At 34.1% G+C, this 18,509-nt stretch overlaps 1 protein-coding gene across 1 annotated transcript; it reads right to left on the bottom strand.

Moving 5' to 3' along the window:
* Positions 1-196: 196 nt before the first annotated feature.
* Positions 197-5,292, bottom strand: LOC145086048 (Thioredoxin superfamily protein). The gene is made up of 4 exons (XM_079023762.1): positions 4,891-5,292; positions 1,898-2,000; positions 874-1,035; positions 197-511 (listed from the first exon to the last, which is right to left on the bottom strand). Exons 1-4 carry the CDS (start codon positions 5,151-5,153, stop codon positions 350-352), a joined length of 690 nt encoding a protein of 229 aa, XP_078879888.1. The 5' UTR covers positions 5,154-5,292; the 3' UTR covers positions 197-349.
* Between the last annotated feature and the right edge of the window lie 13,217 nt (positions 5,293-18,509).

Below are 18,509 nucleotides of genomic sequence, written 5' to 3'. Positions count from 1 at the left end.
TGCGTACTAAAATTAGTAACAAACGGACAATTATTTGTATAATCAAGTGTACTTAAACAGACAAAAATGGAAAACCCCACATGCCTAATTTTCTCTATTTTCATACGTTATAATTAATGACCGAAAAGACGTGCAAAAAAATGTTTGCGTATAAAATCGATCACCCATGCAATAAATAACTCATAACAGAACACAATTATAGATAAAATTCACAAATTACCTTCCTTTCGATTTGAAACGTTCATACATTATTCATGTTTTATTCAATATAGAACAACTCCGGAAATCCCACATATGAACATTGTTACAAACGAAAAACACATAAAAGGAAAGTAAAAAACTTCCCAAATCAGAAGATTGTCAAAGGATACTCATTCTTCCCTTTGGTAGTCAATGGATCGATGATTTTTCTCCATCCATTATAGTCGATCATATCATCATCACTAACGGGTACCAAAAATCCATTTACAAAAAAGAATGGCGTGCCATACACCCCTCTCATACATCCGTACTGTAAAAATAAAAAAAAAAATCTCAAGTAAGAATTCTCTCGACTACCTACAGGGACAACCCCAAACTCTACAGTGTGGAAACTTATATGAGGTTGTCCCTATATGGAACAGAGAATTCTTAAGTAAGAATTCTCAACCACTTATAGGGACAACCCCAAACTCTGCAATGTGGAAACCTGTATTGGGTTGTCCCTATATGGGGGCTGTCTCAATATATTAGGATAGCCCCAACCCATCCCAAAAAAAAAAAATAGTCTTTAACTATTTTTTTTGAAATGTTTGTTATGTATTTCTTAAGCTAGTTGTGGTACTACATTTTATGCACAATGTACAACTCATGAAGCTGGGTTGGATTAATTACCTTGAATGAAACCCTTGTTTTGATACTGGTTTTTGTGTCACTGAATCCTGACCTAATGGCAGATTGGATGGAGTTTCCAAGTGTTCTTGATGCAAATCCTATAACTTTATCGAGAGCAGCTGCTCGGGATATGTTATTAGTTTTTGCATTGTAAAATTGGTTCTGTTGATATGTCAATAAACACATGATCAGCTTACAAAAGTATAACCATGATTAAAAATTGGAATGAATTATTGAAATAAACAAAAAGATATAAAAAAACACTTGTACTTTCATTATTTTGTCCATTTAGTTGGTTGACTATTTTCTATAGTACATAAACCATTATACTATTTTTGACTCGTTAGAAAAAAGAGTAAATTACTGAAATCGTCTCTATGGTTTGGTCAAAATTGCACGTTTGGTCCCTAACTTTTTTTTTTGTACTCGGATCGTCCTTATGGTTTGATTTTGTTGCGTTTTTCGTCCCTATGATTTGATTTTGTTGCATTTTTCGTCCCTTACATACATAAAGATAGGGACCAAACATGCGATTTTTACCAAACCATAGGGATGAAAAACGCAACAAAATCAAACCACAGGGACGATCCGAGTGCAAAAAAAAAGTTAGGGACCAAACGTGCAATTTTGACCAAACCACAGGAAGGATTTCAATAATTTACTCTAGAAAAAATAATTTACTAAGCTACCGAGCTTAAAAAAACAAAATTACAATCTCTGGTTATTATAATAATATTTCGGTGGCTAAATCGATAAAATAGTGAAAATACTTTTGTGTTTTTATGTATTTATCCCTTTTTCAAAACTAGGTAAAATGCAAAAATGTTTTTTTTTTCTAAAATGTTAATAAAATACAAGGGTCTAATCACTACTGATTGAGTAAATCAAATACAACGGTGAAAGTTTGTAATATTTTTCTATATTTCGCAAATAAACAAAAGCAAAAAAAAATAAAAATAAAAAAAAATAAGTAACAACTTTAGCATATATGGTAAATGATTGATTTTGAGTCAAGAGTTGTAACCTGATACTTAAAGAATGCCTCCAACAGAGGGTATGTAGCCGAAGAATTTAAGTCGTTGACAATATGCAACACTCTAGAAGTAATGAAAGCATTATCGTGGTATCTGTAGAAAAACATTAAAAAAAAATGATAAACCGCAAAACATAACTTCGAAAACCATTACGAGTTTATTCACAATGATGCTAGATTACATGTTATTTATTTATTTTATTTTTTTCTAGTATCATGTAATGTATAGATAAAGTGATGTTGGATACATAATGTTTAAAAAATATTAGACAAAATGATGACACATTAAGAAAAAAATTAAATATGGACAAATTTGTTAATAGTTAATTAAAAAAGGAAAACCACTTTTTCCCGACTTTTTATGCTAAGTTGTGTTTATTGCATTACCTCAAAATTTGAGCTCAACACTTTTAAAAGCATCCATAACAAGAGATTTTTAGGAGTTTCTGAAAATTGAAAAAAAAAAAACACTATTCGATTAGTTTTTCAAACCATTTTTTTTAAAAGAGCTTGTCAATTAACAAATTTTGACCGTAAGTTTTTCCAATGATTTGGTGGGTCCCATATGGTTTCGAACAAATGTTAAAAATAAACACTTATACAAACAACAATAAAATGATTAAAACAAAATTAATACGTCCCATAAATAAGCAAATTGAAAAAAAAAAAAAAAACTCTCATAGTGTGCCAGATAAAATAAGTTTTTTAACTTTAAATTCCATAATGAAAATTTCAATTTAAAGTTTTTTTTTTAAAGAAAAAGCTCTCGTTTGATCTAAGTTATCCAAAGGAACGGATTTTTTTTTTAAATATATAATTTTGATTGTAATAGTATGTGCTGTAGTGCTGTTTGGCATTGGAGATCTAGAGTTAGTAAAGTCGCTTCCAATCATAAATCAAAGACAAAAAGAGGCCCAAAACTTCAAATCAAGAAAACTACTTTATATCCCACCAAAATCCATTTACTTTAAAAAAATATAAATCATATCCATTTACTTTAAAAAGACGCATCATATGTTGTACTATATGTAATATTTGTTCCTCTAATGTGGGAGCTTTCTTTTGCTTTTCATGGTTATCAACATATTTTTAAAAGAAAGTTGGCAACTTGGTTCTTCAAAAGTGAAAACTGAGCTCACCCATGTTGTACGTGCTACTTTAATAGACGCATCACCCATGTACTCTATGCATTAAATGTTGTACTATTGCAATCAAAATTCAAAACTAACATATGTACAAACAACTAGGCCATGCTGAGAGGTGGTTTTCATTTTTCAATAGGGTTTAATTGTTTTTTTATAAATTCAAAAGTAATTATTATAATAATAACATTTAATATTAATATAAATTAAAATATAGTTATAAAGAAAATAAAAAAAATAATAGCTATGGAATGAATCAAGATCAATACTAAACAAAATTGACAAAGTTGGTATACTACCACACGATTCATTTCTATAGTTTACTCGAATGGCACATAAATTTCTTGGATTTTTGTAATCCTCTCTAATAAAATAAATGAAATTTTTTTTTTTTTTTTTTTTTTTTTTTTTTTTTTTGTTAATTTTTTTTTGTTATTTTTTACACTCTAGTTTAATTTGTTAAATGTCATTTTGTGGCTATTTTAAATAATTTTTTTACACATATCATTTTATTAATTTTTTTATTTTATTAAATTCCACATTAGATTTTAATGAAATAATTACAATAAATATAGAATAATTACTTTTAATTTCACTAATAAACTTATTTTTAATTTTCAAAATTCCTAAAATTAAAACTTATTAATTAATTAATTTATTTTTTTTAAATTTAAAAGATAAAAAATATTTCCATTATAATAATTCATTATTTTTTATATTTTTTTTTATAAATTCAAAGTTTTTAAATATTTTAATTTTTATATATATTTTTTTTAAATTAAGTCATAAGTCTCACAATTACTCAATAAAATATTGAATGCCACGAGGGTACCCACCTCAACAAAAATATATTTCCATAACTTACTCAACAAAATATCGAATGCCACATGGATGCCACGTGGCTACCCACCTCAACACCAAATAATATATGACCTTTCAAAGCCGCTTGCAAACTCATTTACAATGCCACATCACAAAAAATCAAATGCAACCTATATTCTATCTTTGGCAGTTTAAAAGACTTGCAAACTTCGATTATATTATTTTTTTAATCAAATAACAATATTTAACATCTATATATATATATATATATATATATATATATATATATATATATATATATATATATATATATATATATATATAGTTTTATATTGTTAAACAAATTAATGTATATTTATCTAAACGTAATTGATAAAATATATAAAAATAACATCAATTTTTCATTTTATAACATATCAAGTATTTTTTTTTGTCGTTTTTTTCATATCGCATTTTCAAAGTTGTGTATTTTTTATTATCATGTCATCTTGGGTCATCCACCGAATATTTAAATCATCAATAAATTAAACTAAATATAATATTTATTATTATTTTATTTTTTGCCATTTAAAAAATATTTTTAATTATAATATTTATATTAATATTAATTTATTATTGACTAGTCATTAACTTTGATTATTTAAAATATATACCAATAAATATAAAGTAATTGTTGAAATGACAAAAATAATTGCAAAAGTGACATGTTTGAAAACAAACGATAAGTTTAGGGACTCTAACTGAAAATACGTTTATTTTAGCAATGTTTTCAAACTACAATAAAAGAATAAAATTATAACTAAAATTCGAATAGAAATAAACAAATAGCATATCATATATCTAGCCCTTTTTCCAGAGCCAAGAGCAACAAATTCAGAACAAAACACGACTTCAGATTCACAAGCTTCTGTTGATTAAAGCACAATCGCTCTGAATTTATGACTTATTGCTCTGGAAAAATGAATCGCCATTAATGAACAAAGTAGCTTGAGTATTGAAAAAGAGAGTGGGAATACTTACGGTAAAGGGAAAGTGTGAACGATGAGAGAGACGACGGTGGGGCCGTAATGATCGACGGCTTGTTTGAGTGGAGCCCACGAATCTCTGCTATCGGGGCAAACTGGATCGTAGAAGGCCTCAATCAGGACGGTGTCCGTCGACGCCGCGCGTTTCTTATACACGAATCCGTCGTACCTCGATGGATATATAGACTGTGATCGGAGTAAAACCGCCGCGAAGGACAAAATTAGTAGGGATATCACCGGAATATTCGGTTTGTACATGGTGGTGCGGCGGCGATGGGAGGAAGAGGGAGGATGAAAATTTTGGGGGAAAATGTTAAATGACGATGTCAACTAGGTTGAACTTGAAGCAGAAGTTTTGGCAGTTGAGCAGTGGACTGGAGTATATAGACTTGCATTATGCCCTACACGTGTTATGCCACTCGCTTGCCTTTTAATTATAGCAAAAATGGCTCGTTGTAGTAGACACAATTTTTAGAGTATTTTGATGTTGTTTAATAAATTTGTATAAATATGTTTTGTTTTGAATTACTATATGATAATGTAGATATCTTTAAAAATTCTATAATCTCAGTTGTTTTTAAAAAAAAAATTAAATGACAAATCTAATATTCTCTTAATTCTCTCAATAAGCTCTACTTAGTACTTAGGTGTTAACCATGAATATAATTAAATATAATATATTGTTTAATGATATTTATAGTTGTTCTTATGATTAATTAATTTTAAAAAATTTATTTACTTAAGATTTTAATTTCTATTGCTGTAATTATTTAAAACATATAATATTGTTTTTGTTTTTAAATTTAACAATATAATTTATGTATATAACGTATTTGGAAACTCTTTTATTATTTTAATTTGGTTTAAAAAATTTAAAATTTTTAAAATTTATTTGATTGTAATTATTTAAACCATCAAACATTATTTTTTTAAAGATAACATTATAATTTTTTTATAATATTATTTTTAACTATTTTTATTGTAAGTTATTTTTAAGCTATTTATTTGAAAATTATTAAGGATTATAAAAAATTATTTCATGGTTTTGTTAATTTAGGATTACAATTTAGGTTTAACACTATAATTTATAAGTTTTAACTATTTATAAAATAGTCTCTCAATTTTTTCAAGTTTAACTAAAATTTTGATTTCAGTTAACCGTTTAACATTATATTGAAACTAATAATTTAACTATTTTGCACAAAATCATAAATTATACAAAATTGTGACTTTAAAATGACAATTGCTCACATACACAACATATCTAAACTAATAAGTTAACTATAATATGATAAAAGATTAAAGTCATAACTTTATAAATAGAAGTAAAATATGATATTTTAATATTATATTTTAGTTAATTTATGATTAGAATTAGTTTTTGCATTAATTTAACATATTAATAATTTTATAATAATTATTAGTAAGAAATTGAAAAGTCATGGAGGTTTCAAATGAATCTGATGTAAATAAAAATGTCTCTTTTATAATTATATAGTAGACGAATTCTCGCGCGTTGCGCATCATAGGTTAAAAATATATGTTTAAAATGGTTATGTTATTCATAATAACTTTGACATAATATTTTGAATAATATTATTTATTGACATTAACCCTCCTTCCTCATTAATAAAATTAAAGATAATTATCTATTTAATATTATTTTTAACAATTGTTATGATTGATTAATTAAAATTTTTTACTTATGCGATTATTTTCTAATTTCAATAATGATGTTCATTTAAAATACAATTTATTTGTTGCTAATGTTATGTAATTTATAAATTGATGTTATTATCATTTAAAATTATTGTTCTCTAGTTTTAAACCACTTATTATTATTAATATGTAAAGAACACTTTTAAGAAACACTTAATATTACTATTAAAATATGAAACATATACTAAATAATAAACTGATAAGATAGATAATTTGCATTTCAAAAGAGACTTGCATGGATAATATGACATATCTATGATCTATATAATTTGATTTTATTATTTATAATTATTCTTCATTAATTTTAAAACCACTTATTATTATTAATAAATGAAAGAAAACTTTTAAAAGACATTTATTATTATAATTAAAATGTTAAACATACTGAAACATTCCAAAAATTTGGTTCAAAAATTTCATTTTAAAATCATTTAAGAAAACCATAATTCATCATCATCATAATAAAATTACAAGTCATGTATCCCCAAAACATCATATCAAAATATTGTATCAAATCACGTGACAAAACATCAGAGTCTAAAAATCCCAGGCTAAAAACTATGGTGTGTGTCATGATGTCATCCCGAGTTCTCCCCCTTGCTAGTGGAAGTACCTGAAACCAAAACTGAAAATTATAAGCACGAATGTCACAACCCAAAACCACCACATACCATATGTCACAACCCAAAACCAAGAACGGCAGAAAAGTTATGGGGCGGAGGACGTCATGTAAAGTATCACAACAGTGCAAAGTAGTAAACAAGCAACAACATCATCCATTGCATTAATAGTAAAATTTTAATACATGAGTGTTCTTTTATAGAATAAGACATGATAAGTAATCAAAATGAAAGATGAATCTTGACTACTCCGTCCTCTCAAAACCTGGTCATCGTACCTGTCTACTGGTGACCCGAGAATACAAGTTATTTTGAAAGCGTAGATCAACATTTAAGCTGACGAATTCATAAGTATTTTAGTGTCATTGCTTTGTAAAACTGTAAAGAAAAGACTAGTAAATGTTTAGTCAAAAAGTTTGTATAAGTATGAAACCCGAGAAAATCCTATATTTCCAATTAGTATAAAAAGTAGTCTTTTACCAAGACCCGACTATTTTGAAAGTTTGCCTCTCTGTAAGAATGAAGGTTTTTCCCATGTAGAACTATTATTATGAAAATATAGCCTTATATTACCCTTTATGTGAGAAGATCACAATTTGAAAATAATGGGAAAATGTATATGTGTACTACAGTATTATTTGTATTAATCACTGAAGTAATAACTACCTTAAAACCAATGGTAAGGCAAAATGTGATGTGATTATTACCATACTAATCTGACTAAAACACAACGATGAAAGACGTCGGAAGAAATGACATTTGGCACCCGTAGACTTGCAAGTCCCACTGTAGCGAACAACAACGGTGTAGGATAGTCAATCCAGTATAGATCTATATGCAAACTCACGCTCTCCCTCTAGGATATTCTAGTTACAAAATGTGACATAACGAAATGGTCGATGTGTCATGAAGTAGTATCTCACATTATGTTATCTCTGAATCTTGTTATAGTAATAGTATTCTATGTATAATATTCTTTGTATAGTATTCTCTGTATAGTATTCTTGGTATAATATTCTCTGTTATAGTATTCTTTGTATATTATTCTCTGTTATAGTATTCTCTGTCTAGTATTCTCTGTTATAGTATGTAATAGTATCTCTTCATATAGTATGTAATAGTATCTCTTCATATAGTATGTAATAGTATATTTGTATAGACCCATGAATGAACTGACTCTTGTGTGATTCCTTGTACTAGGAATAGTAAGTAGTATCTTCTAACTATACCTATTATAGTTACTAGTAATGTATGTGTATAACCGAAAGTATGCCTTTGCCCCAAAGGTACTGAATTGATTGATAGAACTTTTATGTCTATATATGTATATATAATATATAACTAATATTTAGACGACATTCGAACAAATAACCGATACCCTAAGGCTACATCCAAACAAAGAAAAGGAATTAAAGCGAGCTAGTAGTACTAAGTCCTTTAAACATTACTTACATAAATATACATATAAAGGCATGCATTTGACAATATAAAAGCATTAAAAGAGGTTTTTAGAACATTTGAAGAATTTAATAATAAAAACGAGGACTTGATGTTAATTTATAAAACGATTTAAAAGCAGTTTGTTGACATAAACAGTTTAAAGTATAAGAAATCCTTTGTTTGAAACATAGTTATAAGAGAATTTGAAAGGAAAGATTTAGTATAACAAACAAGTTTGATAGAGAGTTTAACATGTAAAAACGTTTAAGAAATCATTTTGAACTAGTATACTTAGTAAAACAGCTAAAAGTGTACTAATTCCATAGCTTGGTAGTTATTAATCACATGTGACTGATATAATAACTAACATGATTCAACTTGTATTCCCCCTCCCCCCATAAAAGCATTTAAAAACATTTAAAAGGTTAATTAAGGGGTATGAACTCACCTGTAGTAAGTGGTTTTAATGAACGGATGGTATAGGATGCTAAGTGTCAAGTGAAGACTTGAGCACACAAATGGATCCTATTTAACATATATTGACACATATATGCATCCAATTAGTCAATTAACAACTAATTACTCAAATAAAGACACACTAAAACATGGATAACACTTTGATTCAAGTGTTAGGAGTACATTAGGGTTGCATCTAAGGAGTGTAGTGCCTCTCAAAGGAGTTTATGGTCCAAATGGTAACAACTCATGAGTTTATGGCCCATGGTCATTTCCCCATGAGTTTACGGCCGTAAACTCATGGTATTATTGTGACAACCCGAAATTTATTCCGTCATTTTTACCCCTTTTCCGTTAATAAGCCTCGTTTTATTTAACTGTCCGTTAACTTTTGGACTGGTTAATTTATGTGGGACTTTCATAATGACTTGGTAAGGGTTGAAACAAATTAGAAACACCCACAAAATGCCCTTAAAAATGTTTAGTTTCAACCAAGTCAAAATTCGACCGTTTAATCGGGTGCGACCAAAAAGCCCCGTTTAACGGCAGTATCGGGTAGATTTCCACTGAGCCTCAACTCAAGCCCATATATAAGGGAGAGTAAACTCCATTTCACCCTTTATACTCTCTCTCTACAACTTATTTTTCGAGCAAAAAATCGTCCGTTTCGAGCCCCAAACTAGTAGGTAAACTATCCTAACTTGTTGTATAGCTTATCTAACATGCATATTCATGTTTAAAACATAAATTAGGGGCCAATACATGTGTTTACGGCCCAAGAACTCTCTTGGACCGTGAACACCCCTAAATGGGGTTTTTAATCCCCAAAACCCCTCCAAATTGCCCCTAAGGCTTAGATATGACTTGTAGGCTTATGGAATCGGACTTAGAACACCTTGAATCGAGTTTTTGGAGAGTAAACATGAGTTTACTGCCCAATCACATGCTTGGGCCGTAAACTCCTCTTCATGGGGAGTAAATTCAAGTTTAAGTGTTAGAAATGCCCACAAACACCTCCTATGGCCTTGGAAAAATGTCTAGAAGCAATTCCATTGTTGTAAAGGCTTAAAACTTCAATTAATCCAAGGAAATGGGAGTTTACGGCTGTAAACCCCCCTAGGAAAGGTCCATGGGTCGTAAACTCCTAGAAAATGCCCAAATGGTGCCCTAAACTCCCCATTTGACTTAGAAAAATGCATAGGATTTTATTCTCTATCATTTAAGCCCTTAAAACACCCAAGGAGTATGTACATAGGAGCTTACGACCGTAAAATCCTTGTTTAGGGCCGTAAACTCCTATTTGGTCCATTTAGAAGCCTTAAATCCACTCATGTGCATTATATTTGGACTTAGCATAAATCTACAAGTGATATAAGGCCATTTAGCATCCTAGAACACTCCCACCATGAGTTTACGGCCGTAAACTCATGGGGACATGGTCTTAGGGCCGTGAACTCTATAAAGAGTTTACTCTTGAAGAGTAAACTCCCTATCTAGGCCACACACACCCTTAAATGTTACCCGGGACACTCCAAGCACTTAATCAAAGTGTTTTCCGCACTTTAGGATGCATATACTTCTTTAATTGGTATTATATGTACTAATTGTATGTAAACATATGTTATCATATGTTAATAGGTAACTAAGTGTGTCCAAGTCCTTACTTGACATCGAGCACCCAACCGACACCTTCGTCGGATCCACTTACATCAGGTGAGTTCATACCCCAAAATGAACCTTTTTAAATGTTTTTAAATGCTTTTATGGGGGGGGGGGGATACAAGTTGAACATGCCAGTTATCATATCAATCACATGTGATTGATAACCCGCATGCACAAGGATTTACCACACTGTTAACTGTTTTACCGAGAATGATACTGTAAATGGTTTTCTAAAACGTTGTTACTTGTTCAGCTTTTACTTATAATGTTTTATCAAAGTTTCATTTAAAACTTGTTTATGAAAGGTTCCCAAAGGATGTCTAAAGGTTTTCAAACTTATTTACAAAAGAATACCAAGTTGTGATTTTCTTAAGTATGAAGGTTTTCCAAAGTTTTCATCAAGGTTTTTCTTCCATGTTTTTATACTCTTACTTGTTAGATACTACTGCTTCACTTCTACTTAGTTTAAACTCCTACTTGATAACGCTTTCACTTCGTGATGCGCTTATACTTGATATCGCTTCTACTTCACTTATACTTGTTAACGCTTCTGCTTCACTTATACTTATTAACGCTTTTACTTCACTTATACATGTTAATACTCCTACTTCATGATACTCTTATGCTTCACGATACACTTATACTTCACGATACTCTTATACTTCACGATACGCTTATACTTCACGATACTCTTATACTTCACGATACGCTTATAATTCACGATACGCTTCAACTTGTTAAACACTTAAACATAGTTAAATGTATGCCTGTGCTTGTATAGATATATATAAATAATGTTTAAAGGACTTAGGAAGGCTTGTTCACCCTATTTCCTTTTCTTCGTTGAGATGTGGTCTGGTGGGATCGGATGTCCGTCCGAAGGTCGTTTGATCACTAGTTATATATTATGTATACAAGCATAGACATATAGGTTTACATTAGTCAGTTCAGTTGTGAGTCTCTATCGTTAGTCTAGTATTTTACATCAAATCTCACTACACGAGATACATCTTCAGTACACGGCCTTCTCCGTTGTCAAGTTGGTAACCAGAGTCTCTTGTAGGGAGAGCGGGCATTGTGTGTATAGATCTATACGGGATTGACACCCCCGCACCCTGACTGCTAGCTACAGTCCACGACCTACCAAGCCAAGGGGTGACAAATGTCAAAGTCATACTGACGCTTGCAGGGCATCAAGTTCTCTACTGTCTATCAGTATGGTTACGAGTATCTCAGGGTTACCTTATAATTCATGGCCTTAAGGTAACGAGTTTTATACACTGTATTCACTATATTCATTGTATTCATTGTTTTTAGACCATGCTAGACGTATCATTCAGTTGATATTGTCTGGGGTCTGTATACACTGTTTTTAGACCTTGCTAGACGTATCATTCAGTTGATATTGTCTGGGGTCTGTATACACTGTTTTTAGACCTTGCTAGACGTATCGTTCAGTTGATACTGTCTGGGGTTTGTGTTCACTATTTTTAGACCTTGCTAGACGTATCTTTCATTTGATACCGTCTAGAGTCTGTGTCTCCCTTTTGTTAGAATGAGCCAGGCGTGTCGGCACTCTCCTGGAGTCTATGATTTCTTTGCCTTAGTCAGCAGTCTTCACTGCTGAGGCATATGTTATTTTTCCCTGATATTCTTCTACTTTCTTTAAAGTAAAACACCGTATTTTGATAATGATAGTGTTTAAGGGAAAACTTACTTTTTACCACATAACTCTGTCGGGTCTTGGTAGAAGACTACTTTTATTTAAGAAAATATAGGATTTTCTGGAAAAGACTCTAATACACTGTTAATACCAAACTGCTACTTTTAATAAAGTTATTTGAATAAAATGACACTAAATACTTATAAACTCACCAACATTTGTAAAAATGCTGATACTCGCTTTTCAAATAACTTGTATTCTTAGGTCAGCATTAGACAGGTACATTCCAGGAGCTTTTGTTGAAGACAGTTTTGTGCCAAGCTGCATCGATACTAGTTTCTGTATTACTTTGATGATTCTATACAATGTAAACCATGTAAAACTATTACTATTAATGTAATGGTTGTTGTACTTTTATTACTATACTGCATATGTTGTGATACTTGACATGACGTCATCCACCCCAGAACGTTTCCGCCGTTCCGGTTTTGGGGTGTGACAGATTGGTATCAGAGCATTGTTTATAGTTAGGGGTGCAAACGAGCCAAGCTACTCGGGAGCTACTCGGGATCGGCTCGTTAAAAGATCGACTCAAAACTGGTTTTAAACGAGCCCGAGCCAAGCTCGAGCTTAATATTAAGCTCGTTTATTAAACGAGCTCGAGCTCAAGCCTATGTCACTAAGCTCGACTAGGCTCGCGAGCCTAAACGAGCCTTTACATAATATAATTTATTATTATTTTCTTATATTAAAATAAAAACATATTTGGGAAATTATGGATTTCGGGTATTAGTAAACGAGCTTCTTAACGAGCTTGAGCTGAGCTTAAGCTTATTTAGGCACATCAAATGACAAACGAGCCGAGCCCGAGCCCGACCGAGCTTGTATAACTCTTTACGAGCTCGAGCCAAGCTCAGTAAAAGAAAGCTCGAATCGAGCCGAGCTCAAGCTCCAGCCTCGTATAACTTAAACGAGCCCAAGCCGAGCCTGGCCAGGCTCGGGCTCGGCTCGGCTCGTTTGCACCCCTATTTATAGTGAGCTAAGTATATCAATTCATAAAAGATATACAACCTATAAATACATAGGGATAAAACACTCTGACCAAGAATTATACTTTAAAATATAACCATATTTTATCAAAGTATAAGAACATCCAGAATCTAAAACACTCGAACACAAGTATCACAAGAAGAACAAGAATAAAAGTCTTCGGATGTTGAGCATTACCGTCAAACCTGGGTAGTTATGTAATCGTAAGCTGGAATAAATGTAACCTGATCAACTACATTTAGTCGAGATGCGACGAACGTGTGCTTGGGAGTGATAGTGGTGTTGCAATAGGTCTGAGACTTACCAACTAGGAATGCTAGAGCCAAACATAAAGTTTAAAATACTATAGGAGTATTTTAGAATACTAAAAGACTCACATTACTCCCAGAATCATAATCAGAAGATAAGAAACAAACAAGAATTAAAATTCCATAGGGGTATTTTAGGATTCATAGACAACCTTGTGTGAGGAACTAAAAAGATCCTTATTGATATACCTACAATTACAGAGGGTATACTCCCAAGGTTATATATAACAAGGATCCCATATGCTAAGAATGTGTGGTTTCGCCCTACTTCCTTTTCCTCGTTGGGATGTGGATATAGAGTAATATCACATATTCGAAGGCCTATCAGATCTAAGCTATATATGATTTGTATACTCTGTGTAATCGTAGTAGGACTCGATATGGATCACACAGTGAAATGTTAATAATCTCTTAGGATTCTTTAGACATTTCCATTCTCGCACGAACCCTGTAGAAAACCCTAACCACTTCAGTACTCGGTAGAAGAGTTGAATTAAGGCCCCGAAGAGGTTCATTGAGAAGATTTACGGTTCGGAAATAAATGAACTAGGTCGAGACTATTGAATTCACCAAGTGCCTATATCTTTTAGGGACAGCGGCGAAGAAATTCGCCTAAACTTCCGAGATTTCCAGTCATCCATCCTGAAGCGATGACACTCAGAGTCGGAATCAGAAGGAAGGTGGAGTACAGATTCAATATGTCCATACGAGGAGAGAACCCTAGGTAACTACCCGAAGGAAACCAACGCCGGTCCCGGTCAGGGATACGAGAAAGACAGAGGGAGCCAGTATATGGAACCCGAGAAGTGTCTTTACCTCGTGTTCGTCACGGTAATACACCCATAAAATAATACAATTTAGTGAGTTAGTGGTTACACTACTCATGCTATGTGTTAGATAAATCGCCTTTTTTCCCGTTTCCAGTAACACGTTTAGAGCGGATCCCAACACCTCTATTGAGAGTGTTTAGCCATAAGTATTCATGAGCGTTTTCTTCCCGCGGTCTTCGTTTCGAACTGTTCTCAAATCTTTCTAGGCTGGAGAGTGAAACCTTTCCCAGTATAAAGGTAACTTAGTAGGAACAACTCGCATCTTATGGCTTTTCCGATACTCATACTCCTACCTTGCATACTAGGACTACATCATAGGGATGTACGTCGACACTCAGACAACCAATACCCGAGGTACGAGAAAGGTTTATGCCTAATATAGTAAGGATAGATACGTCCAGGGTTAACCATCGTCTCTCATCAGCTTGTGTTCCTTTCCGTGTAGGAAAAACCATGCCTCCGAAGAAGCGTAACCCATCCGCTGGCAAGAAACCGACTCTCCTATTTGATGAAGCTACTTTCCAGGCTGCAGTCTCAGCGGCCGTAACGGCTGTCATGGCTCAACTAAATGCTAACAACGCCAATGTTAGCAAGAGCCCTGTCGGAAATTCCGATCCCAGTAGTGGACAGCAGCAACCAACACCTGCATACCCAGTCACCCAAGAACCTCAACTAAATCCACTGAAGAGAAAGATCAAGATCAAGGAGGGAAGTACCTCGGCTCAAGGACCTTCCGAAAGGCAACGAGCTGAGGCAGTTAATACCCCTGCCAACCCTTCCATCCCAACGTCTAGGAGACCATACCTAGGAAACCTTCCCCACTACAGCAAGTGTAGCTACCATCATCATGGTGTATGCCGGGAGCTCTATTGTGCTAGGTGCCACATGATGGGGCATACTGCTCGTGTCTGCAGAACCCCGGTTGAGTTCATTACATCAACCACCAATGCGGCGACCAATACAGTTTGCCACATATGTGGTGAAATGGGACACTTCAAAAGGGACTACCCAACCGAAGGAAAAGACAAGGACACAGGAGGAATCTAACTCTAATGCTTAGGGAGAAGCATCATGGAAACCGATAGATTTTGGTACGTCTCTCAATCCCAAATAACTAACAGAAAACATTAAAAGGCTAATTCTAAATGTGATTATTTCCCCATTAAGGCGAAAGTCGCAACACTGTTCTAAAATTAAAAACAAAAAAAAATTCATCAGGTAAAACTATAATGGCTAAACATATACGTTTCGGCCATGTATAATTGAGATGGATAGACCTAGAGTGAGTGAAGGCCGCCTCATTTCCTGTTCCTCGTTTGGTTGTAGATTTAAGGCGGAGTCACTCAGTCAACTGTCGTCCCCACCTTAATTATACATGACTAGTATATGTGAGGCGATTATAGAAATGCCTCATGAGAATCCATTCATAAAAAGGTACTCTATTCAAAAACACTTAGGACTCTCTATAGTTCCGCGTCGACTCTATCGGTCCAAGTATCCGCGGCAGTGATACACGGGACGAAACCCGAGACGCCTAGAACTTGTGTGCCTGTTCGGCACATGACTCTATTGACCCTCATTCTATGTAATGTCGGAATATGCCAACTTCGACGCCTCTATCGATCATGGTTTGACTTCATGCAACCATGTGTAAATTCTTAGTGCTGTGTAAAAAGAACTTTCTCCATAGCCCTTTAGGAAAACAAAGGTTCCTCCGAACCTAAACAAAATAAGATTAATAAAACCTAATGCGATCCGTCAGTCGTCCCTCTTATTTCAAACCTTCCGAAGTAACCAGGAGAAGGGTACCGCGCGTTGTAAACCAACCCTTCTTAGACAAGAAAGAAACCAAAGCGAAAGACACTGCAGGCATCCCAGAAGACGATAACCACCCGAAGCATACTCCGTAGATCCCCAAGAAAGACCCTTCGCACCTCGCAATCAGGTTCGTGAATCAAGAGGATAGAACTCATGGGACTGACCACTATAATTGAGTATATGCATAAGGGTGGTATATAATTGAGACAAAAAAGATTTAAGATGTGTGCTTCCTCCCTACTCCCTGTTCCTCGTTGGGTTGTGGATCTGGGGTGGAGTCGCACAACTGAACATCCTGCCGACCTCAATTATATACGACTTGCATACACCAAGTATTAGTGGTCAAGCCAAGTATAAGCCCTACCAAGAAACTCATAGTAAAACCCTTCATCCTATTCCATAGAATAGGAACTAGAGTCAAGAGAACCCCTGCGGGTTGAGCTACTATAATGACCACAAATCCGAAATTTGTTGTTATCTCGGTTAAGCCAACATAGTAGCTAACACCCTCGGGTGGTAAGGAAATCTGATTCGTAAGAGTCAAGGACATTGACTACGACCATCCATTCATGCTTAATTCCTAGAAATAGGCATCTCAGCGGATATCCCGTATCCCTGGAAGCTACAATAAGTTTAACTCTGAGAAGACTGGATGAGGAGATTAAAGTTCCGAGTGATGGAACCCTATACTCACTAGATTTGACCTAGATCGAGAAAACTCAGAATTTTCGGAAGAGTAGTTGCAGAAGATGTTCGCACTACTCAGGCACTTCGTCCACCCCGTTACCGATGAGTAGTGCCTAGGATCCTCCACCCTCTCGCATGGAGGATGTCACCGTCACCCTATAGACGATAGACTGCATTCTCCGAAGTGAACACTAGAATACCGAGAACCACAGGATAACCTCCACAGCCATGAATACATGAATAAAGTGCGAAAGTAGGTGGTGTTGAGCCTTATAACCTAGATCCCGAAGAGATTATAGACTTGACACCAGTCTAGGTGTTAGTCGATGGGTTATACAAGAACACACACTTTCTGCTACTAGGATAAACCAACACCTTGGAAATTAGGGCATGTCTTACAAGATTCATTGGACTATCAGGTGTTCCACGAATACTATCTCACGCAGAAATAGTAGAACCACCTCCTGAGATAGTCCAACACTAGTATGGTGAAACCCTATCTCCCCGAACCTGAGGGTTTCCGTTAGAAATATCTCAAGAATCAGAAGTGCAGGTTCATTTTGCACGAGATTGAGATAGACACTCTGCAGCAAACAGATACCGTAGACACACAACCCATCCGATGATCTAGAAAGTCTCTAAAAGCCAATTGGCAGGAAACGCGAAACCAAGGACAACCCGAGCTTCCTAAGAACCAACCTGAAGGCCTACACTTCCAGTATGAGAGAGAGAACGTTAGGAACTTCGGAATGGAGGTCACGCCAGTGATGATCTCGCCATAGAAGTACACTATGTTCTAAGTACTGAGAAGCTCTACCCTGCCGAGAGATTAGGACCATCCGATACTCCTTACGGAGATTGGTCCAACCCTCGTCAGACCACTACTACTTTCAGATATTCCACAAGTTTCACCACAGATCGATCCACTTCCTAGACTTGATAAGTGCTTGCCCTATGTCACTCTTCGTATCCCACTCATCTTGATAGAAACCATTGAGAACCCTAACTTTGTAGACATACCTGTAGGAAATCGCTAACTGCACGAGACGGAATCCGCATCCCATAGGTGAAGGTTTGTTGGAATGACAGACATAGGCCAGAGTTCACTTGGGAGTGCGAGGACAAACCAAATAGGAAGTACCCTCCTGCCTCTACTCGGCTATTCATACCTACTTCCTTGCCTAAACCTGAATTTTGGGACGAAATTTCCTCTAACGGGGGGATGATGTGACAACCCGAAATTTATTCCGTCATTTTTACCCCTTTTCCGTTAATAAGCCTCATTTTATTTAACTGTCCATTAACTTTTGGACTGGTTAATTTATGTGGGACTTTCATAATGACTTGGTAAGGGTTGAAAC

The sequence above is a fragment of the Lactuca serriola genome, chromosome 2 (genome assembly GCF_051521515.1).
Source record: "Lactuca serriola cultivar US96UC23 chromosome 2, Lser_US96UC23_V15, whole genome shotgun sequence".
NCBI lineage: Eukaryota > Viridiplantae > Streptophyta > Magnoliopsida > Asterales > Asteraceae > Lactuca > Lactuca serriola.
Note: the sequence above shows the minus strand (reverse complement) of the source record. Positions and strands in the feature narration are given on the sequence as shown.

Excerpts from the sequence above, each read along its gene's own strand:
- LOC145086048 (XM_079023762.1), bottom strand. The coding sequence starts at position 5,153 with ATGTACAAACCGAATATTCCGGTGATATCCCTACTAATTTTGTCCTTC. Across the intron at positions 2,001-4,890 it reads GTTCACACTTTCCCTTTACC|ATACCACGATAATGCTTTCA; the intron begins GTAAGTATTCCC and ends GTTTTTCTACAG. Across the intron at positions 1,036-1,897 it reads AGGCATTCTTTAAGTATCAG|AACCAATTTTACAATGCAAA; the intron begins GTTACAACTCTT and ends ACATATCAACAG.